The 23102-nt window shown below is 41.0% G+C and overlaps 3 protein-coding genes across 5 annotated transcripts; 2 read left to right on the plus strand and 1 right to left on the minus strand.

The window, feature by feature from the left end:
* On the plus strand, window positions 1-7869 carry pi4k2a (phosphatidylinositol 4-kinase type 2 alpha). The gene is made up of 9 exons (XM_051945873.1): window positions 1-505; window positions 2626-2826; window positions 2919-3050; window positions 4620-4777; window positions 4971-5028; window positions 5275-5374; window positions 6047-6180; window positions 6364-6423; window positions 6598-7869. The coding sequence occupies exons 1-9, from the start codon at window positions 167-169 to the stop codon at window positions 6757-6759; spliced, it is 1344 nt and encodes a 447-aa protein (XP_051801833.1). The 5' UTR covers window positions 1-166; the 3' UTR covers window positions 6760-7869.
* Window positions 7870-9247: 1378 nt separating this feature from the next.
* Window positions 9248-13254, minus strand: avpi1 (arginine vasopressin induced 1). Of its 3 annotated transcripts, XR_007941041.1 has the most exons (4): window positions 12416-13254; window positions 12033-12237; window positions 10832-11294; window positions 9248-10007 (listed from the first exon to the last, which is right to left on the minus strand). XR_007941041.1 is itself a non-coding variant. In XM_051945891.1 (3 exons), exons 2-3 carry the CDS (start codon window positions 11200-11202, stop codon window positions 9821-9823), a joined length of 558 nt encoding a protein of 185 aa, XP_051801851.1. In that variant the 5' UTR covers window positions 11203-11294; window positions 12033-12170; the 3' UTR covers window positions 9248-9820. The 3 variants fall into 3 exon arrangements, 2 of the variants coding, with proteins under 2 accessions (XP_051801851.1, XP_051801850.1); XM_051945891.1 differs by lacking the exon at window positions 12416-13254 and having other exon boundaries at window positions 12033-12170; XM_051945890.1 differs by lacking the exons at window positions 12033-12237; window positions 12416-13254 and having other exon boundaries at window positions 10832-11383.
* Window positions 13255-14034: 780 nt separating this feature from the next.
* Window positions 14035-21630, plus strand: LOC110960929 (zinc finger protein 287-like). The gene is made up of 3 exons (XM_022208350.2): window positions 14035-14767; window positions 17038-17361; window positions 19578-21630. Exons 1-3 carry the CDS (start codon window positions 14230-14232, stop codon window positions 20165-20167), a joined length of 1452 nt encoding a protein of 483 aa, XP_022064042.2. The 5' UTR covers window positions 14035-14229; the 3' UTR covers window positions 20168-21630.
* The last annotated feature ends 1472 nt before the right edge of the window (window positions 21631-23102 follow it).

Genomic DNA, 23102 nt, shown 5'->3' on the forward strand with positions numbered 1-23102 from the left:
GCTGACAGTCATCTGATTTTTCTTTTTTGCTGTGTTTCCTTGTTAGCCAGCGTCACTGCTAGCCAACAAAACAACCGTCCCACTTTCTGTCCCTCTTCTACTTCGTCCTCTTCTTTCTGCTTCTGTCTGCAGGAGTTAGCACAACTCCTCATCCCCCTTCGAAGTCATGGACGAGACGAGTCCGCTTGTCTCTCCGCTGCGGGACTCCGGTGATTTCAGCTACTGCCCCACAGAGCCCACCAGCCCCCGGGGTGCGTTTGGAAGCACTCCGGGCTCCGTGGTGCGCATCCCGGCCGGCAGCCCGGGGCGCAACCGGGAGAGACAGCCTCTACTGGACCGGGACCGCGGAAACTTGCCTCGGGAGCCGCACAGGAACGAATTTCCAGAGGATCCCGAGTTCAGAGAGATCATCCGAAAGGCCGAACGAGCCATAGAGGAGGGGATCTACCCGGAGAGGATCTACCAGGGCTCCAGTGGCAGCTATTTTGTTAAAGACTCACAGGGGGTAAGAAGAGCTGCTGCTAACTTAGACCTGTAGATTTCTCACTGCTTTATTTTCTCTTGACTGATCTGTGAAATCGAAAGTGTTGTTGGTGATGCGACGAGTTCAAGACTGTATTGATCCTAGAGTGAGTCGCTTCTCGGAGAGGCCTCTTCTAACTCGCCTGTGATGACTTAGCAAATAGATTACAAGACATGTAAACACAACACGATCCGGCTTTTACCTGGATGAACTAACACCAGGATAAACTAATATCAACTTTAACGTTAAAATTAAATAGAAGACAACTCTGTCCATCAAGGTGGAAAATTGTCTCTAGCCTGACCGATTAAAAAAACAACCCTACAGGTGCAGCACACACGTGAATCTGTATGAATAGCAGTACTTCAGTACAACAAAGTCGAGATCAAAATCATCACATGAGCAATCCCTGCTAGGATCATTGACTTCTTTTATACTCTTATTCTTGTTTCTAAAGGCATCTTGTTGCACTTCTTAGAGCTACAGTCCCTAAATCCTCTTGTGGCTTTCTAGTTAGTTTACTGACAATGCTGATGACTTTTTTGCAGCTTATTTGTGTATTTACTGCACAGTAGAATGCTTTTAATGAGAGATATACTGCAGACCACTTGCAAAATATATTTGCTTTTAAACATAAACACCAATAGCATTCACATCTGAGTATTTTTAACTCCTTGATCCATTTGCTTAGCTGCAAATGGATCAAATGCTTTTATCTCCACTGTGGCTGTGCTGGCAGGTGTTCGTCATTTTAGATCCATCTGCTGAGGTAGGCAGCCTGTCAGCCAACGTCCATCAGACCAGTTGTCACACTGATGTCAACAAAAACACGTACTCAAGGATAATATGTCTGTTAGTTGTTGTTTCAGGCAGCTTTTCTGTTTTGCCTTGTTTTTCCTTCTATTTGCGTGCCTGGACAAATAACACACAGTCAGGTGTCTAATCAGACAGGAGGTGCTGAGCACACATCTGATTTGTTGCAGCTGCATTTGCACAAAAAGAGTCAAGATAAATTGAGGAATCAACACAGGGGAAGAGTTTAAGTATGTCTTTCAATTTATCGTCCTCTATAACAATTTTAGAATCTTCCTAATCAGGTTGTTGACAGTGCACTTTGATTATCTCTGTCAACAGTATGTACTGAGTTATATAAAAAGTAATTAAAGGAAATGTGTCTGTGGACTTTAGGATCATATCCTCTTAAATTCCACATCTACTTTCAGTCTTTTCAAGCCAATATAGTCTTTGAACTTTCTTTTAAGTGGTGCTTTGTCCCCCCTGTAGAGACTTGCAAAACAAAAAAACATAAAGTAGTATTCTAGATTGAATGTGTGAGGTTTTTATCAAGTACCCTACTCCACTCAACCCCCACCTCTCCAGTTTCTTTAGTCAGTCACCACTGTGCTTAGTAGTCATGTGCTAGCTGCCTGTGAGGACATAATTCTCCTCTATGACCAAGTTCCATGTTGTAATGTGTGTGTGTGTGTGTTTCAAGGGTAATATAACATGTGATTTCTCTATGCAGGTCTAAAGTAGCACCGCACCCCAAATCTGCCTTTTTCTTATCAAACTTTCATCCTGTGTAGGTTTAAAAGAATTTCATAGTTTCACAGAGCATGGAGGATTTGCACAGGTTCAATTCATGTCAGTTACAGTGATTAAAATAGCGTTCACTGCACATTAAATCACCCCTTTAGTGTAACCCACTTTCCAGTATTTGTGCTCCACATTTCTATCTGCATCCCTGGTTCGAATCCCGGGGTGGGCCTGGGATCTTTCTGCATGGAGTTTGCATGTTCTCCCTGAGCATGCGTGGGTTTTCTCCGGGCACTCCGGCTTCCTCCCACAGTCCAAAAATATGCTGAGGTTAACTGAGTACCCGTAGGTGTGAATGCGAGTGTGATTGTTCGTCTGTGTATGTAGCCCTGTGACAGACTGGCGACCTGTCCTGGGTGTCCCCTGCCTTTGCCCGAGTCAGCTGAGATAGGCTCCAGCACCCCCCACGACCCTAATGAGGATAAAGCGGTGTATAGAGGATGGATGGATGGATTTCTATCTACATTTCGTCTTCGCACCATCTTCCACTCTATCTCTCTTTGCAGAAGATCATCGGAGTGTTTAAACCTAAAAATGAAGAGCCTTACGGCCAGCTGAATCCCAAGTGGACAAAGTGGCTTCAGAAACTGTGCTGTCCTTGCTGTTTTGGCCGAGACTGTTTGGTACTAAACCAGGGTTACCTGTCAGAGGCCGGGGCCAGTCTGGTGGATCAGAAGCTGGAGCTCAATATTGTTCCCAGGACCAAGGTATTGACAAACAAAGCGCTGTCTCCACGTTTACAAAAGTTACACACCATTTGGCAAATATCCATCTTTATAAATCAACATTTCTACTTTAGGTGGTGTATTTGGCAAGTGAGACATTCAACTACAGTGCCATAGACAGGGTCAAGTCTCGAGGCAAACGGCTCGCCCTGGAGAAGGTGCCTAAAGTGGGTCAGCGTTTCCACAGGATCGGACTGCCCCCAAAGGTAAACTGACACTTGTACAAGTCATTTTATTTGGCTTTTAATTTGTATTATTTACCAGATGTGCAGTGAATTAGGTAGCCTGTGAAACAACATTCTCCTAGCCTAGCCGTGCTAGACAACCCACGGCAACAAATTTAATTCTCTGCCAGGGTGGGTCTAGTTACCCTCGGTAAGCCTCGAGGTTGGATGCTCCTAAAACTGGCCGGACGAATCACCATGAAGTGTAGAGTCAGAAGGCGGGCGTAACTAAGTGACGACAGAGGCGCGACGATTCTGACAGAAACAACCGGAAACAACTAGCCTAGCCGCGCTAGACAACCCACGGCAGCGAATTTAATTCTCTGCCAGGGTCGACAACAAAACGACAACAGTCGTTGAGCTCCATTAGCACCGACTCTGAATAATCTTTCTGTTAACATGTCTGTAATATACTTGAGCTTCACCCATTGACTGTATAAATAAGGCTTCACCGAACTACCGCATCCTCTGATTTCCGGCGCTCCAGAAACTACATCAGCCTATTCGTTGCGCTGATTGGTTGTATACCTACCCAATTGCTGCAGAGTGATTTGAAAGACAGCCTTTTAGCCCGCCTCCCTCCCTGTCGAGAGTTCCTAGACCCTTGCGTCTTCAGAGCTGGGTCTAGCGCGGCTAGGCTAACATTCTCCCTGAAAGGTCTTCAAATTAAACTTTGACATTTATTTGTTTATGTTTCTAAAAGTTTAGGAGTTACTTCTTATTTATATCAGTGATATACACTTGTTGACAGTAAAAGGAAGTAATTCTTCAATTTTCCATTTTTCTTTTTATTGATGATCATTAATTTTTGATCGAACTGTCAATTAAACTGCAGTGGAAATACACAAATGTGCTGTCAGTGTCTGTGTTTGGTCCACGATCCACATAACTGCCAAAAATACACCAAAGTTCACCAGGTTCATTTAGAGGCTGCTGTCTTCCAGATAAAAACTACTCTGCTAAACAACAGGAAGACCACATTATTTTGTGGGAAGTGTTTTTAAGGCCTCTTTGTGCTGTAAGCACCATCTATTACATACAACCACAGCCAAAATAAAAGCTACTGTGATGGACATAATGTCAAAATCAAGGATTCTTCGTCTTCAGAGGTGTAATCAAATTTCAACGTGTCTGAAAAAGCAAAATTCCAAGTAGCATCTTGTGTCACATGCGGTGTTATGTTAACAACTCTGTATTGAATCTAAAAGCACAGTATGTCGGACCAACTCCTCTACATGCTCTGGTATGATAAGTATTAGTAAGAGTCGGCCATCGCTACATGTTCTTGTAGAGCAATTCTCCAACTTGGTCTATTTTTCACACCGCAAAAAGTGACATAATCAAAATGTGCTTTTCGTTGTGCCTTTAACGTAAACACTTTCAGAACTTTAAAATCACAGCCAGGGATGTAACATTATTTGTCTCGGATCAGAGTTTTCTACAGGATTTTTTCCATTAACTCATTACTCAACGCATTGTTTACATCTCTATTAGGAATGTCAAAAAATCCAGACTGTACATCTGTTGTGTTTTCCGTTTCAATCCCACCAGGTTGGCTCCTTCCAGCTATTTGTTGATGGGTACAAAGATGCAGATTTCTGGCTGCGAAGGTTTGAAGCTGATCCTTTGCCTGAAAACACCAACCGTCAGCTCCAGCTGCAGTTTGAGCGGCTCGTAGTCCTCGATTACATCATCAGGAATACAGGCATGTAGTCACACTGTGCTCTGCAAAGTAAACCAAAAACAGCTCTTTTATGAAAATATTATGTTATTAGTGTCTTGTTATAAAGTATTCCTTGTCAGCTGGTATCACTGCTAAATAGAGTTTTTGTAGTTATCACAGATTGTTGCTCTGATTTGATTCTAATTATCTGAATTTGAATCTTTCTGTGTTCTAGACAGGGGAAATGACAACTGGTTGCTGAAGTACGACTGTCCCATGGACCCTGTCGGCAACAGGGTGGGGAGACACTCACACATTCTCTGACATACAGATTTCACACAGTTCAGTTCGTGATCACAATAGACCTTTTTGAAAGTATTTCTTGACGTCATGTCAGGAAAAGCAGAGGCAGTTGCGCTTGCTAGTTCAGGGTTAATTGGATCGAGTTATCATTAATGTTGAACCTTTTTCTGCAAGTCAGAATACCCAGCGTAAAATGGTAAAATATGTGTCTGCGTTAAACTTGTGTCTTTACCTTTGTAGGACACAGACTGGGTGGTAGTAAAGGATCCCATCATCAAGTTAGCAGCCATAGACAACGGCCTCGCCTTCCCCCTCAAACACCCCGACTCCTGGAGAGCTTGTAAGCACCCGCACTGACACCATTTGAACCAGTGTCTGCTCATCCTTAGTACAAAGAAAATCTTACTTTCGAGAGAAGAAACAGCTTGTTTCTTCTCAACAGTAAAAGAAAACTGCTGCAGCTACTCAGTTACACCTGTCAACCTATACTTTGTATTTTATGTGCCATTATGACATTTGGGTTCCGTCAGCCAGGAGGAAGCGCCTTAGACTCCTAAGCTGTATTGCAGGATTGTTAGTAATAAAAAATGTGGAAGTATTTCAAGTAGCACTATCAGTAGTAAGACTGTGTCTGTATGTTAATTGCAGAAGTGTCTTCATCACTTGACTATCTGAAGCCTCAGTATTTGTACTTTAACATAACAGGATCAACTATGGGGCACTTTGTACCCACACAGAGGGACATTTTGCAAGCAGTGACAATTACATTTTACATTTTTAGGAACAAAGTAGTGAATATTTTCTATCTTTCTAACACAGGTTGTATCTGTTTTCAGTAAGGATGTTTATTGTTTTTTTTCCCCTGTATATTTATTCTTATTTTATTACTTTTATTCCACATATATTGTGCTTGTTTCCTATTAAAATATTGTTTTTTTTAATTGTGATCTTTAGTCACAGTATTAATAATTGTCCTTTACATCTGACACTGCTTCATTGTCATTATCACCAGACCCCTTCTACTGGGCATGGCTTTCCCAGGCCAAAGTCCCCTTCTCCCAGGAAATCAGAGACCTGGTTCTACCCAAACTCTCTGACCCAAACTTCATCAAAGACCTAGAAGAAGACCTCTATGAACTATTTAAGGCAAGAAGAGCTTCATTAAGTATATGAATTAAATTATTTGGGAAGAATGATTGTGTGAGGAATGATGTGAGTGTGAAGATTTTGAGAATCAGAGATTAAAAGAAGGGAAACTGAAAAGGAGGGTGACTCATTTTTCTAAATGTTCTGTAAATAAATAAATGTGTTGTCTGTTGTGTGCCACAGAAAGATCCCGGTTTCGACAGGGGACAGTTTCACAAACAAGTATCTGTTATGAGGGGGCAGGTGAGTTTTCTCCTCCCTTTTCTAAAATCGCCTATCTAGACAGCAGAACCTGAGGCCGAAGATCAATTGGGGAAGGGCCGCTCTTTTTCAGCAGTTTGACACGTAACCAGTTTCATCGGTTTAAAGCATCACTATCCTGTAAATGTTAACATATGTCTCCCTTTTTATCCTAAGATCCTGAACCTATGCCAAGCCCTGAAGGATGAAAAAACGCCCCTCCAGTTGGTCCAGATGCCTCCAGTAATCGTCGAAACAGCCAGAGCACCTCAGAGAGCAAACAGTGAGTCCTACACACAGAGTTTCCAGAGCAGAAGACCCTTCTTCACCTGGTGGTAGGAAAAGAGCAGCGAAGCGAGAGAGGAGGAGGAGGAGGAGCAGCAGCAGCAGGAAGCTGGAGCGAGGAAAGGAGTCGGGAGGATCCGTGTTCGGAAGGAGGCGAAGTCAGAATCTGAGTGCACACGTTTTTGTCCTGGAAATGGAAATAGTCCTCACCCCCACTCCTCTTCTGGTGGATATTTTGGTAACAGAGAGCGAGTCAGTGGGTGTAGAGATGAGGCCAAAAGAGGAAGAATTTCACGACATTTCTTTCCTGCTTGCTTTTGTGCCTTTTGTGGTTGTCAACTATGAAATTTAAGTGATGAAGATTCTGTATCTTCTTGAGCGATATTTCCATCAGAGGGCATTTCTGTTGGACTTCTGCGTGCACGTAATGTCTGCTCACACTCGCATGCCCGCCAGTCAGAAGCCTCTCTTGCGCTGGTTTGTGGATGGGAGGCGTTGCATTCCATGTTTTGTTTTTTTTTTTCCTTTCTCTTCATACCTCTCTGCCTTTTAATACTCACATGCATATTCCCTCCCATGCAGTTAAAATCCCTGGGCTGGTGAATGCAGCAGTGCCACCAGATCAGCATTTTATTTTATTTTTTTAACAAAAAACAGAAGTGTTCATTGTGGTTAAGTCTTACAGATATAGGAACTGGACAGTTTGACAGTGGTGTGTATATCGTTGCACAGAGAGCGCAAACTGGTTTCACGTTACTCATTGCTTCCCCTAAGATTAGGTTCTGCAAGTCATCTGGGGTGATGTTGGAAAGCAGACGTCCTTCTGGTTAAAGAAGTAAGCTGTCATGCTGAGAAAAGTATGACTGGGACTTGTGACTTGTCTTTTCGCACTGATAAGTTAAATCGTCAGTGAAAAAGACAAAATGATCACATCTGCAGCTAAGCGGAGGAGGACTGGTGGTTCTCAGTCCACCAGCTCCTGCTTGTTTTGGCCGTGTTGATTTCTGTTCATTTTCTGGCTCATGGGTGGACCTGAGTAAACAAAGAAGTAACTTCCTGCTGTACTGAACTGACAAGAAATGTATTGTGACAATGCACTGTATAATTTGTATGTAATATTTAATGATAGATTATAATTAAAACATATTCCATTAATACAGATGATCTGTGTGTTGGGTGACTGGATTCTGTTGATGGTGATTGCTTAAAGTTACTGCAGGTAGTATTACAGTCAAATAACATGCTAATGGTCAATCAAATCATGTCTTTAAAGCTGCTGTAATCAAACCTTTTTCTGTTAGTTATGGATCAAATGACGATCTGTTATGTGAAAGAAGTCACCTAACTCTAGTTTCCTTCCGCTTCCTCGATTGCGTCATTGTTTTGGTTTAATGTCCTCTATTTTTTTTGTTTTAGTTTGCTGTTACTCCTCTGATCAAACTTAATTCCAGCTATATTTTTGTTTTATTTTAAGAGTTCTGACAAACCAAGAGATCGCAGTAGACAGACTCAATTAGTGATTTAGCAGCTAACCTGTCTGACAAGCAGGTAGAAACCAAAAACAAAAGTAAGAGAACATTGGATTTACATTTGCCAGATAGCCATGAACAAAGCTGCAAATGAATGGTAGCTTGTTCCATCTGCTAGAGGTACGAATAGGCAACATAACAGCTTCACCATATCAGAGCTGAAGATGACAGTTTGTCAGTTTGAGTTTAGAGCTTGTTTCTACTGCTTGTAAATTATTCTAACGTCAGTGGATGCAAGTTTGTAAAAACAACTGATGTACCATTATTAGTACATTTCAGTAATAAGTAGAACAAATCTAAAGCTAGGCATGCCTTTAAAATGCTTTTCATCTGTCATGGTTTCTGCATGACAGATGAAAAGTGGACAACGTACACACACGTGATTCTATTTGTACTAGAAATGTTATGCAGATGATCTCATTGCTCTTTATATTAGACAGAAGAAAATTATGTTCTGAAAGGTTGACTGTGACTTTGCGCTTTTTTCAGATTGGGCTGTAGCACTGTGTCAGTGTGATTATTCCAGAGGTGAGCTGATCATACTGATTAAACAGCACAAGATTTCTGGAGAACTTCCTGCTGTGTTTGAGCACAGTTTACAGAGAGCAGGTACAAATCGAAGCACCTCCAGCAGCCACTTCAATTACAACTCTTGTAATCACAGATAAAGTTGTGGATGATGGAAATTTTTTTTGTACAGCTTCTTAAAACAGTTGCTTTTAGCACCACTTGGTCACAAATTTGAGCCCTCGACTTGAGTAGATGATGAAGTTTATCTCACACATCCTTGTGGACATGCAGAAAGCATGAATTGGCCTCAGTGGTAGTCTGTTCTTTTTGATTGCTGTCCAGAAGCTTGCCCATACACAAAATATTGTACTCACTATGTCCATCAGAAGCAGGCCATTCCCATCGGCTGGTTTGACTCCATTGGGTTAATCTATGACTTGCTGCTAAGACACATACACATTTGAATTTCCTTCAGTATTTATTGGACTAATCTCCCAAGCAGGTTTAAGATAAGATAGGATAAGATAATCCTTTATTACTCCCCATGCCAAGGGACATTTCCATTGTTACAGCAGCAACATCTTTCACAGAAGTACCTAGTGTATGTATAGTAATAATAATGACAATAATATATACAAGAATGAAAAATGAATAAATACAGTATTACTACACTACAAACGACAGCAACATAAAGTGGCTTGTGGAATAAATGCAACTATAAAAGTGCAAGATGCCAGCTGTGCAAAAAAATTGTTGAGATTTCTCCATGGTTTGAGATGTTGATATGATAAAGTCCAGTTTATGTTCACATCAGCCAGTGATGCTGATGTTGTAACGTCTTAAAACAGATGGAATGACTGATCTACGATAGCGCTCCTTCTTGCAGGGTGGATGTCTCAGCCTTCTGCTGAAGGAGCTGTTTTAGCAGATTTCAGTCGTTTGTGCTGCGGTCTAACATGTATAACCCATGATAGCAGATGATGCAGTATGTCTTTTCATCCAAAATCAGTCTTTTAATTCATGACTTCAGTTTTCTTGCATCTTCCATCACTGAGTGTTATTCCAGACTCCAGTTTTTAATGAAGGATGTGGTGAAGGTAGCGTTCAGAGTCTCTGGCACCCTCCATCCTCGCTACGCCTAACCTCCATGATGAGGGTTTAAAGGGATTTTGGTTCTCTGAGAAGCCTTCCTCACTTGGCAGCAGAAATTCTCCTGAACTTGGCACTTGGTCGACTTCCTCACCAGTCAGTGGCTCCTCAATCCTGGAAGACAAGAGCCGTAACTCTTATTTAGAAAAACTATTACAGGCCTATAATTTATACTTGGGGCATATAAGCATATAATTTCCCACATAAAGATATTGTTGAAAGGGGAATAGTACTAAGTCATAAGTGCATGTGTGTTTCTGTGAATATCAGTGTACGAATTACAAGAATTAGGGATAATTTGTTCAGGGCGGGAGTTCAAGTCCCCAAACTACAAAGCTGCCACTTCCTAAACAAGGAGGGAATAAAAGAAAATTTCCCTTTGTGAGATGAATAGGCTTTACAAAATAAAAATTATATATGCATTTTTGTAAATCAACACACACCATAGTTATTGAGATACATCCATCTGAATCAAGGCACTGGACCTACTCACAGACCAACCTGCCCACACTGCACATCACATTACGCTGCTGTAAAGGCCATAAAATGTTGCTGTACCCTGTTCTGCTAATACTGCACTGCCATGTGAACTCACCGCACCATTTTACCATTTTGTTGCACTCCATTACTACTTTAGCAAATCTAATTTCATCTCAGTGAGGAATGTGGAAAGTGAAGCGTGACAGTGGCGTGTGTGTTTGTGGCGGTATGCAGAGGAGGACACAGTCTCGTGAGGTCAATTTGTTAGGCACATGACAATTCACACACTTCATTTCAAGACACAGGCCCAAAGCTGAACAGACACTGGTATGTCAACTAACGACAATATTCTTCATTAAGGTGAGAACAGATTTTGCTGCAAATAATAGGCCAAACTCTACAGAGCCTCGCTTTTCGTACCCTCGTCTTGAGTTCGTTTTGCTCATAATGTCACCTACCTGAGATATCCTGATGCTCTGAGCCACTTGTGCTCTCGGTGTCCCTCCACTCTGATTCCTGCCTTATTTCTCGCTCGGACTCTGAGCCCCACCAGCGCCTGAGCCAGCCCTGCTTCATCCTCTCTCTCCATCCCACTCTCCTCCTTTTCCTCCTCTGCTCCCTCCATGTCTGCATCCATTCCTCGCCACACTAGCTTCGCCCGGTGTTCAGCGTTTCTGTCTCCTGCTGTTCTGAACAGCCTTTGCAGCTGATGAAGGTTCACTCCTGTGAAGATGTTGGAGCAGCCAGACTTCCTGCTGCGTGGGCTGGAAAACTTCCACTGTGCAGTCTGACCATCCTCGGTGGAGCTGGATGCCAGGGCCTCGGCCATGTTATCCAGATGGAGAGCCTCCGGGTTGGTATATGAGGACAGGAGGTTGATGTGAAGGGAAGGCAGGAGCACTGACTGGAAGGTAGGATCAGCTGAAAGAGGAGAAATGGGAACTGGTCAAAGTAAAGATAAAGAGATCACAGCCAGAAGCAAAGCCTACATCCAGCACACACATTTCCATGACTGTAGCCAGAAAACCTAGTTACCTCAGACAACCTTTTATGTGTGCCAAAGTCTGATCTCATTATTTCTGGGCACTGGGTTAAGAATGTGGGAAAGGTAACACTAATGCACGTGCACAAACACTAACTGGAACAAACCATTTTCATTGTTATTTGCTCTACAAATCACATGGAAGTGTCACAGTGAACAAATAGCAGTGAAAAATCTAAATATACATAATTTTAGATCAGAAAATCAGGAAAAACTTTCACATTTGAGTAGCTGAAATAGGTAGACTTTTGTGTTTTTCTTTATATTTTGTTCAAAATACAACAAATCCAACAATAAGTCATATATTCAGCTCATCATTCCAGCTTTTTGATGAATGTTGACATGACAATTTAGACTTGAAGGTGTTTTTTTTCTCAAATTTAGTTCGGGCCTTTTAATCAACTCTTATGCACACATAATTCTCTTAAGAACCTAAAATTGCATGTTTGAAATGGCTAGAGCTACAGTCTACTCAATATATTTAGTTTTACGCCATATTTAAATAACCACTAGACCTATTCTGTCTCATGTAACATCTCCACTGATTACATTCAGTGAAAAGTTAAGTTTTCTATACAATAACAAGTATTTTAGGTACAAAAATGAGAGTTTCTTACCTCTGAGGTCTGAATGATACAAAGCCAGCCATGCGCTACAGACAGCCAGCCTGATTATTGAACCAGCATCCAGACTACAACCTTCACACCCTCTAATGCTGAGCCGACCCACTTCCGACCGGCACGTCAGTGGCCCAGGAAGCCGTAATCAAAGTGTAATCAGGCTTATGATGTTAGTGCAAAGGTGCTCAAAACAAGGGTCAGTCTGTAAATAAAGACAGAGAAAGAGGAAAGGCAGTCTGAACAAAAGAATGAATAGAAGCTGCATTGTAAAAAAAAAAGAAAAAAAGAACCTATGTAGTAAAATTCAAATAATGGCATTTTATGTCACTATAAATGGAGAGTTCAGCAGGATAATAATGACTGGTCACCCATTTTCCTACCTAAATGTGCAGTCTCTGTATTTAGCAGTTGTTGATGTCATGGTTGTGGTTGTTTCATGGTGTCAAAGCAGTCATAATTTTCATAAAACCTATCTGGAACAAAAAGATGCAGCATTTGAGTATTTTGTTAAATTGTACCCATTCTTTCAACATATGGGAATAAATGCTAGTGCTTCATTCAGCACCTCTACAACAGAATAGACATCATGAGACAAGCAAGTACACACTATATAGAAAGTAATAACTGGCAGATGGAGAGTAAAGTCACAGACCAGAGATCACAAGTTATCAAATTACACGTGTGACATATAGAGTTATTGAAGTTGTCCATGCTGCTTGTTGAATGTTGTCTCATTTTCCTGAAGGTCTGGGTGAAGTTGACAGACATTTGACATCCATCCACAACATCATGTGGCAGCTTGTCTGTCGTACCATGCTGACTGAAATGATTTCTTAGAGGTAAATGGTTGAGTTGTGGACATTTAAGTGCTTGACTTTGACTGTGGCATTGTTTCATTTGAAAAGAGCTGCATTTCAAGGTAGTCTTTTATAGCCACTGTTGAAAGTCACACCTGACAGGAGTGTGGATTAACTCAGAGGTGAGAATTTGTCACCAGTTGACCAGCTCAATAACTTTACCTGCACAGTTGGCTCAATCATTTTCTAATCATCACAATAGAAGAGAGACTTTTAAACTTTTTCTCAGAATCAGAAAAGACCCCCATTGGCATGCTGCCTCCATAATATTCTCCAGTGTATTTGGACCTGGCTGCACTCATTAAAACAAGCATGAAAGCAACACAGTATAATTCATATCACGGATGGCTGATGCGCTACAGCAAGACAATGTTATGTCTTTGTGCATATTATATAACGTTGCAGCTTTCAATCATAAATAGGCAGCAGTAATCAATGTAACTGACCACATATATTAAACTGAAAAAACGTGTATGTACCATATCCCTGCAAATCTCTCCAAAATACATCCAAAACTCTGACAAGACTTTAAAAAACTAAAATATTCATCTAAATGTTCATCTGAAACTAACCTCCATCCCAGTGTTTTTTCCAGTGGCAATTGAAGGCACCGTGGCTAATTAAGCTCAATGAGCAGGTGCGTAAAAACGGCCTTAAAAGCGTCCTGCTCCTCGTTAAACGGTTATTTCTGTTGATCTGGACCCTCTGAGCTGTTAACCAACATGTGTGGGCTCTTTGCTGGACTGCTGAAGGCTCCACGGACTCTGATTCTCAGGACAGGAGTCCAACAGCGAGCAACTTACATCCATGGCAAACCACCTAAAGATAAAATCGGCGCTATGGTAAGTTAGGATGAGTCGTGTTTTGTTGTATTTGGTGTTTTTTTTAAGTTGTTTTTTTTTTTTTTTAACAATTATATATATATTTTTAAAGTGCAATATTGCCCTGCAGGAGTCTGCGTTCGCCCTGACTATCTTGACTCTGACCGTCCTCGGACCTTCTGGTTGGATCCTTTCCCACTTGGACGACTATAAAACGCGTGGGCCTTAAATGGTGGATAGGCCATCGATAAAAATGCTGTTCATCGATGGTTTTCAGACCATTATCAATATGTTTAATCAATAAAATAAACGGGAATTTCTCAGTTTGTCGTTTTCAATTTGCTTTACACTTTGGTGCAGTTCATCTTCGGCACCGGCAGGCGTCTATGGGCGTCACATGCGTCACCGGAAGTGAAACCTTTTCCTCGACTTAGAAACAGACAGCATCACCACAAGGCATCCGTGAGACAAAAGCATTTAGCCGACGGGAGTAAATAATTTTACAGCTCATGCGCTATGAAACCGCAGCTGTTTGGTACCAAAACGCATCCGTGCGTAACGGACGCAGCGTCTTTTCAGGAAGAGCTGGTCGCCGCGATCCACGGCGCATTTGAAGTGGCCGTGGAGGTCGCAGTTCGGGAGGTGAAGCAGCTAGTAGGTCAGGCAACGAGCGACATGTACGAGGAGCTGCGTCGAGAGAACGCGTCCCTGAAACAAAGGCTGCAGAGAGCCGAGGCGCTGCTGGACTCTGTGCGCACGGAGATGACATGTGGCAGCTCTCCTCATGCAAACCAGCTCTGTAATGGCACAAAGAGCACAGACCAGCAGCTCCACCCTAACTGTAGGAGCCCGAACCCTGCAGTGAACAGCTGTACGGAGGTCAGAGGTGACTCTCCTCTTCCTGCAGGTCACAGCGGCGCACATCAGCCTGTGAACTCCAGACATAAACGCAGGAGCAGAAATGAACAGACGTCAAGCAGAGATGTGACAAGTCAGTGTGTCGATGATGCAGCTTCAGATGCAGAGAGAGAACGAAATGACGGATATTCAGAAGGTATGCAGCAGCTCCTGTACGTTATCTTTGATATGTCTAATACTCTGTAGTTCAGTTTACAGTAAATGTATTAAGGTAAAGTACTGAAACAACTGAACTGTTAGCTGAATGTTTTCACATGTTCCTTTGACACAAGTGAGAAATTTCAGAGATGCTCCCGCTGCTTGTCGCCTTCACATGCTTCATTAACAGGATTGCTGAAGTGCAGAGACTGGTTACCTTCTTAATTTTGTATGTAGTAAAGTTTATTTATGTAATGACACATTTATGAATGACTGGAGTTGAACAAAGTGCTGCACATGCTGTCAGAACAAATGTGTGAACTAGTATGACCTATTTCTAAAATGTAGTCTGTTAAAATCAAAGGCTTGAAGAAACGGTGACTTATTTTAAATCACTTCTAAAAGCACATTTTGATAGACTTAATTATGTGATGTCTCAATCAGTTTGATTGCCTTTTATTTGTTTTCTTTTCATTTTGTCCTTGTTACAATTTTACTGTTCTTGTCAAGCTTTTTCCTTTGCACTTTTATAGCATGTCTATATTTTTTTCTTTTATGTGCTGGGGCACTTTTAGTGCTTATTATTAACACTTGGTGCTTTTTGTATGGGTTTATTTATATTTAAATTCTGTAGCTTCATTTTTTGCTTCTCAAAAACATACATCTTCAGATTTTTCTTAAAAACTTAAGTACAGGGTGACCCAAAAGTTTGGAAACAAATGAAAAGTCTATAATCCAAATGTGTTATTTCAATAAATCAGTACCACGGATATATTCAGAAGAGTAACAGATTAGTTTAAAGCAAACACATTTTGACATGTTCATGTTTGTTTCTTATACAAAGACGTGAACGTTTCCACCACCTGGTCACACTGGTGTCTTCTGGAATGTATCTTCATTCATGCTTAGGAAGGTTCCTCAAACTGGCCAGTAAATGTTGCCTCATAGTACTTTTGGATGTTTAAAAAAATTTAAACTGTCAGATACTTTACCATCAAGAGTTTTGAAATCTGGCACTGATGGCCTGCATTTTGAAGTTTTGCTCCAGCGTACCTGTGCCTTATGGTTCTATTAATTTTCTTCCAAGTTATTGCACTCGACAAATACTATACTTTTAAGTTATTTTATTATGGTATAACAAAAATGGGTAAAATAAAAGTGACTTCATGCACCCCTAACTCAAATAGACTCTGCAGTTAAACTTTGTTTCCAAACTTTTGGGTCACCCTGTACACTTCTAACATTTGATTTAAAGAGGAAGGCTGTTCCAAAGCTGTCATTGCTCCTACAGAGGGTTCATCTCCTTTATACACCGGCCTCAATCGTAGAACAGTTTTTAGCTTTAGAAATTAAGAGACGCTAAGGTAATTTAGAGCCAGAGAAGTTCTGAAATTTATCCAGGTGAAACCATGCATGGATTTATAAACGCATACAGAGACCTTTAAAATCAGTCATGTATTTAGCAGGTAAATGGAGCAGGAAATAGAGTGCAGGAGATATTTTGGTACCAGTCTTGTACCAGTTTCACACAACAGAATGAAGTTGTAGTAATCCAGTTGAAAAAGAAAGTAACACCTTTTTACAAAAGAATTAATCTGTTTGTCAAATCTTAGAGTTGAGTCAAAGAGGATAAGGTGAGGATTTATGGAATGAGCATATTTTGGTCTTATGTGGTTTGTAATGCTCCTTGTGGTATTGGAGTGAACAAACAATCACATCTTTCTTAATGCCATTGCCAGTAATGCACTGCAGGTTGTAACCTGTAGTATAATCTAAGAGGTACTTTCTTTCTTGCATGTGAATTCACTAAGAGCACAGATTTGAGCAGGTGTCTCTTCAAAAATGGAATTTGCAATAAAAATCCGCTACATAATGACATGGGGGGGCAGTAAATCTTCTCTTTTATACAGTGGTATTTTAATCACTTTGGTTTCATTTTTAAATCTTGTATAGCTGTTTCAAACACTTTAAATACCTTCCTGATTATAACACTTAATCTAAAAGCTGACTGAGACACAAAAGAAGCATTTTAGAATTACCATTGGAGTTAAATCTTTTCAGATTTTACCCTTTAATTTGAAAAGTAGCTTAAGAGGGTTTTAGTTTTACAACTGGCCAAACTCAGCAATGGACTTAAAGGGCACTCACTGAAGCATAAGAATTTTGCAATGTAATAAATTAATTTTGCATGTTTCTATACTTCAGTGTTGAAGTGTATATATGAAAAACATTTTGCTTTGCTTAATGCTTGTATCTTTTAATTTACAGAGGTCACTGAGGACATTTCCCACGTTTGTGCAGTGAAGCTAGAAAGCATGAATCCAACATGTGAAGAACCAGGAGTTCATAACTGCGACTCACCACCGCTTCCCAGCATTAACAAGTCCACATTGGAGCAGGTTACTATCAAGCAGGAAAACGCAGAAGACGACAGGAATGGTTCATCTTGCTGCTTGGACTCTATTAAAGTGGAGGATTTTAGTTTGGAGTGTTTGTCTGCAGTCCAGTCCAAAATGTTGGAGGAGTGGAATCCAGAAGTCCTGGATATCCCAGACCCAAACGCTCAGCTGTCCACCGCTGGACTGGAACATGGTAAGAAAGGAAACTGTGCCCACAACAATCACTGAATGACCATCTTTAAGGAATATATGAGTTAAAACTCGTTGAATAAGTGATATTTCAAGTTGGGCTCTAAAAATCTGTGGAAACAGCATTTGAGCTGGGGGGGGGGGGGCTACACTGTTTGAGATCCAGGATTATAAAAATGACAAAGCAGAGCTGTGATTGCTGTTAACACACTACAGAGGCTCATCTCTCTTATCTAAACCAATCAACTGATACGGTGTACAGAGACCCAAGTGCAGGAAATGAGATTTCAGACAGAAGAGCAATTTAGAGGAGCTTTTATTTCCAAGACAGGAAAAAGATACAGAACTACCACTCAAACCTGTAAAACTACACCAGAACCGGAAAAACAGGTTCCGTCTAAAGCGGCAGAATGACACTACTCCTAGTGGGGAGGCAGACCAAATATAAGAATAGCAAAAACTTAACATTAGCAAACCCACGTATGGTAACAGCAAGGCAGGAATACAATCAGGAACAACTCGATACAATAATCAGGATTATTTCTACAACTAGCAGACCCACATATGGAAATACCAAGGCAGGAATACATGACCCAAAGCAAGAAACAGGCCCAAAGATAAACCGTGAATACGAGCTACCATAAATACTAATACAATGACCATGGGTCGGCTACAACAGGAGCCCAATCAGTAATGCCTGTAAAGTTTAGGAACGGAGCTATGAGTGATTTGGAGTCTAGTACTGTACTAGGGGCTGGACAAGAATATCGGCATATTCGCTTGTTACAGTAGTATCGGAATATTAATTTTGAGATCCGAGTATTTGGTTGTATGGAGGAGATGGAGTGGCTGATTGGACTGCTCCCACCTGCTCCTGCACTGCTCTCGCTGATTGCAGATTGCCATCACCTGCTGCCAGCCTCTGTGCACACGCACACCTAATTAGAGAATGCAGGGGGAAGGGAGAGTACTGCCGCTTCCTGGAACCTGCAGCTGCGGGCGTGACGTCACCCAAACTACACTGTCGGTTCGAAAAAAGTTGTACCCTAATATTTTGTTGGACTGCCTCTAGCTTTGAATATGGCACTCATTCACTGTGGCATCATTTCGATCAGCTTCTGCAATGTCACCACATTTATTGCTGTTCACAGTTGAATTAAATTTCTCCCAAGGCTTTGTATTGATGATGGGAGAGTTGAACCGCTGCGCAATGTCTTCTCCAGCACACCGTGCTCCCTGAACCACTCAGCCCCATGAATCCTGGCATTGTCACCTCTGAATCTGACCCTTCTGAGACAGATTAATGTCTTTTCCATGACCACAGGATACGCCTTCCAACATGGTTGTTTAAGAAATGAGAAGCTCCTCACTGCAGCAGCTAGGGTTAAACAAATTGATGCAGCTAAAACATATTCATCACTGCAGTAATTATCCAATGGAAGGCTCTTACCTATTTACTTAATTAAATCCAGGTGGCAACTTTTTTTTGGACAGGCAGTGTATGTTTGTATAGCAGCTTTTAAACAGCTTAGTGCCTTCAGAATGCTTCATAGATGACTGATAAGCTGATAATAGCACAGAGCAGTAGAAAGTAAAATAAAGCAAAACTGTAAAGGAATAAAATAGATTAGAGACAAAGCATCAAAATAGAATAATCAAAACAATGTAAAAAACATAATGTTTGTTTTGATAGCAAATTATACATTTGATCTTCCATTTCACATCAATCACAACTTATAATTTAGGCATTTGGAAGCCAGACTGGTTAAAAAGACAAGTTTATGCTTATAGTGCAGCTGATAAAATGCTAATTAAAACTTATTACTGTAAGCTTAATCACCTCTACAACCATTCAACGTCATATCCATGCTACAGTGAAACTGAATTACCTGCATTCAGGTGTCAAAGTTTCACATCTGCATTTCCAGTTCGGCTGCTAATGATTTGTGGAAACTATTTAAATGGCATCAAACAATCAGTCTTGTCTGATTTTTAATTTTGATGACCAGTGTGCCAGTATACAAATTTACTGCATGGAAATACTGTGTATCTGCTCTGTATTCTTAGGGCTAATTTCAAAATGCTGATCTGTTTATGTTGGGAACGAGTATCTGTAACAGAAAAAGTTGGAAAAAACATTCAAACTTTAAATTCTGTTAAGGTGAACTTTTTTTTTTTCGTTTTCTGCACTTGAGCTCTACATGTTGTATATTTCTACAGCTCACCCTCCAAACCTGATCACCAGCCTCAGTCCACCCACAGATCTTCCATCCCTATCTTCAGAGTTCCCAAACATCCTCCAGCTGGCAGAACCAGCTCCCGTATCAGAAGCTCCTCCACAGGTTTATGGAATCCACATCCGGACCGGCTGCAGCCTCAGCCACGCTGCCCCTGCCCTCTATACCTGTAAGTCCTGCGGTCAGACCTTCCACCTGCCCAGCTTGCTACGGCGGCACTATGGCCAGTGCCAGGAGAGGCTACAACAGCGCTGTCCGCAACCTGTGACAGGAAGCAAGAGGACCAGACTGCAGCTTTACCCGCCGGGCTGCAGCCCTTTCCGCTGCCCAGAGTGTAACCGAGAGTTCAACCGCATGGAGAATCTCAAGACCCACCTTCGCATCCATACCGGCGAGAGGCCGTATACCTGCTCGGTCTGCTCCAAGTGCTTCCGGCACTCGGGGGCGTTAACCAGACACTTCCGGATCCACACTGGAGAGAAGCCTTACATCTGCGGACAGTGTGGGAAGTCTTTCAGAAACTGTGGTGGGCTCAAATTCCACCAGCGTTCTCACAGCAAGCAGCTACAGTAGAGTGGGACTTTATTCAAGGTGTAAACAGCTGACTTATGCAATGCACAGTATGTTTATATTTGATATTTTTCTATTACAAATCATTTAGGAGGGTTTTACAGTCTGTGCATGTGAAACTGTTGAATTGAATAGTGTGAGCAGACATCTGATTATTTTACCAGATATACAGACACGGGATAGCTTCAGGAATCCCGTGTAAAAAATGAGCAATGCACAAAACAGCATTCCCAAGGACAAGGACACATTACAAATTTCTGACATGGATCATCATATTGGGCTAAAACATGCAGGATAGTGGCCCTCCAGGAACGGAGTTTGACACCCCTGTTCTATTGATTTATAATGACTACCCCCAAAAAGGCAGCATGTCAACCAATCACAGGAACTGTGAAGTGTATCACATTGAGGCAACAGCTGTCAAAAATTAAGAGTTTTTTTGGTTTGAATAAATTTACATTGAAAACAAATACAAATGTGACATGTTTTTTTTAAAATTACATTTTATCAATTATAGGTCCAGCATAGGTAAATATGTAATTGTTGTTCCAACACTCATCATCTCTACAACAGAATGAATTCATGAAACAACCAAGTACGGCCTATATTGGTCCAATCAAGAGTGGAGTCATTGACCAGAAATCACAAGTCGGTAATGAGCCACACGTCTGGGATCCAGATAATAAATGAGGATGCTGATGCTGATTGTGAAATGTCCTCAAGGACTCGGTGTTGCCAGACACATCAATCCAGAGACTGCCTATTGGACCATGCTCTCTGAAAGTATTTCTCTAATGACAAATGGTGGAGTTGTAGACATTTCAGTGCCTGGCTACAGCCCTAACTGACATGCCAGCACCCTGTTCTGGTGTCTCTCTGTTATCTGTAGCTTTGTGTCATTCAAATAAAGCTGCAGTTTAGTCGGCCTCCAATAGTGACTGGTCAAAGGAGTGTCTGTGTGCTGTTAATGCTGTATGGTCATTGTGCTTTAAAGCCATGTCTGATGAGTATGCGGATAAACTCAGTGATCAAGAACTGAAAACAACTTTTTGTGCACAAATGGCTAAATTTAACCATTTCCTAACCACAACAATAGAAAGGAGACTATTAACTTTCTGTCAGACACTTTTTACATGCTGCATTTATGCTTCGTTCAGTGTAATTAGCTTCATGTTAGCAGAAATGGTTCAAATGCAGAGGCTGTGTGATCACAGAACTATTTTGTGTGGGACTTCTCAGTTGTAATGAAATGAAATATGTATTGAGCCTTCTATTATAACTCCAAGTGCAATTTTTTCATACATGTTTCATGATTGTTATTAAAGTACATCACTGGCTGGGCCAGTTTGCATTTATTCAGTCATGTTTTGTAATTATTTGTTTGTGTGCTTTCTAAATATGAATCATATTGTGACTTTACTATGAAAAATAATGCAATGGGATTAATAAATGGATTACAAAATGAACATCAGAAGCCTTTAGACTGATTAATTTAAATGTTTAATTTTAAAACTAACAAAGTAAATTAACTCAAGTCAGAACACACAGACAGACTCGGATCATCATGCTGTTAATTTTGAAAGGAACGGCCACGTGCAGATTTACTTGGAATATGTGAACGCTTTTTAAATGGCATGTCATTAAACAGAAGAATGATAACTGGAGACATTCAGAGAACCAATAGAGGGCAGCAAAGATCAAACCACTATGAAAACCAATGCCATCACAATCTTATGATCAAAGAAATATTGGTTGGGAAGAAAATGTATGTTAATGTCAGTAACACTGATGCTCAGAAAGGCGATTAGTAATTATTGATTATCATGCAATATACTGTGATTTTCAACAGCTCATGTGAACAGCTCTTAATAAATCACAAGAAACTGAGCTTGCCAATAAGAAGTTACTGTCAGTCAAACTGTTTGTTAAATCTGTACAGTCACTTTTTTCCTGTTTGTGCAATAAATGGACATTCTAAAAAGGCTTTAGTTAAAATAAAAATAACACTCCTCCACCCAGTCACCCAGAAACACTTTCTAACAGGCACATACCCACTAAATGTTCTCACACATCACATCTGCTTACATGTTCATGTGCACTTATATCTTGATTTAAATGTTGAGGTTCCTGCTGCAGCTGCTAAATAGATCCATCAAGACTTAATTGAATCATCACTGTGCCTCAAGAGATAATCATGTCCCAACACACCTTCTCTGTCTGTTGATAGGATGTTTTAATAATGAAATAGAGGTAAATGTGGGTGGTTGTATGTGTGTTTTGTCAATTCTTATCTGTTACTTTTCTTTCTTTCTTGCCTCCTGTCTCTATATTACAGTGTAAGAACAAAGCTTCAATTTCCCTCAGAAAAACACAATTTATTAAGCAGAGTGTAACTGTGGAGGGGGACTGACTCTAACAGCTCTTCAACAGCTGAATTTTTATTTAATCATCTCAGTGACATTGACTTTCAACTCCTTATCCACCCTCTCAGCACAGTCGGTGTCACAGATGAAACTCAAAAGTAACGATTTCCTCTTTACAGACTGCACTGACTGTGGTCAGCTTGAAGCCGAGTTCACTTCTTCTACTTCTCATTTTTGCTGAGAACTGAGAGTCTATTAACAAGTCGAGGACACTCAGTCATCAGTAGAATACAAACAATTTGAATGAATTACTGCTGAGTGGGATCATGCGTCTTTCCCTTCCTTCACTTGCTGCCTTTTAACAAACCTGGTTATTATGAAAGTTTCTCTCTATCCATATGTGTGTTTTCTTTATTATTAGGTGTCTTGGATGTTTGAGATTCACTGTGCAAAATCAGGTTTGTCCAAAAATTCCCAATGTAGGCTTTAAGTTCACAATGTGTGCTACAGGCTATATACAGATCAACTTGTAGAACAGTCAGCAGGGGTCACATTAGGTGTTTCTATATAAAGAA

This window comes from Acanthochromis polyacanthus, chromosome 3, assembly GCF_021347895.1.
Source record: "Acanthochromis polyacanthus isolate Apoly-LR-REF ecotype Palm Island chromosome 3, KAUST_Apoly_ChrSc, whole genome shotgun sequence".
Taxonomy (NCBI): domain Eukaryota; kingdom Metazoa; phylum Chordata; class Actinopteri; family Pomacentridae; genus Acanthochromis; species Acanthochromis polyacanthus.

What these genes read in the sequence shown, in the direction of transcription:
- pi4k2a (XM_051945873.1), top strand. Translation starts at nt 167, where the DNA reads ATGGACGAGACGAGTCCGCTTGTCTCTCCGCTGCGGGACTCCGGTGAT. An exon ending in ATCATCAGGAATACAGGCAT is followed by an intron (nt 4,778 to 4,970) that starts GTAGTCACACTG and finishes TGTTCTAGACAG; the next exon opens with GGGAAATGACAACTGGTTGC. An exon ending in ACCTCTATGAACTATTTAAG is followed by an intron (nt 6,181 to 6,363) that starts GCAAGAAGAGCT and finishes TGTGTGCCACAG; the next exon opens with AAAGATCCCGGTTTCGACAG.
- avpi1 (XM_051945891.1), bottom strand. Translation starts at nt 11,202, where the DNA reads ATGGCCGAGGCCCTGGCATCCAGCTCCACCGAGGATGGTCAGACTGCA. An exon ending in AGAGCATCAGGATATCTCAG is followed by an intron (nt 10,008 to 10,831) that starts GTAGGTGACATT and finishes CTTGTCTTCCAG; the next exon opens with GATTGAGGAGCCACTGACTG.
- LOC110960929 (XM_022208350.2), top strand. Translation starts at nt 14,230, where the DNA reads ATGAAACCGCAGCTGTTTGGTACCAAAACGCATCCGTGCGTAACGGAC. An exon ending in AAATGACGGATATTCAGAAG is followed by an intron (nt 14,768 to 17,037) that starts GTATGCAGCAGC and finishes TTTAATTTACAG; the next exon opens with AGGTCACTGAGGACATTTCC. An exon ending in CACCGCTGGACTGGAACATG is followed by an intron (nt 17,362 to 19,577) that starts GTAAGAAAGGAA and finishes ATATTTCTACAG; the next exon opens with CTCACCCTCCAAACCTGATC.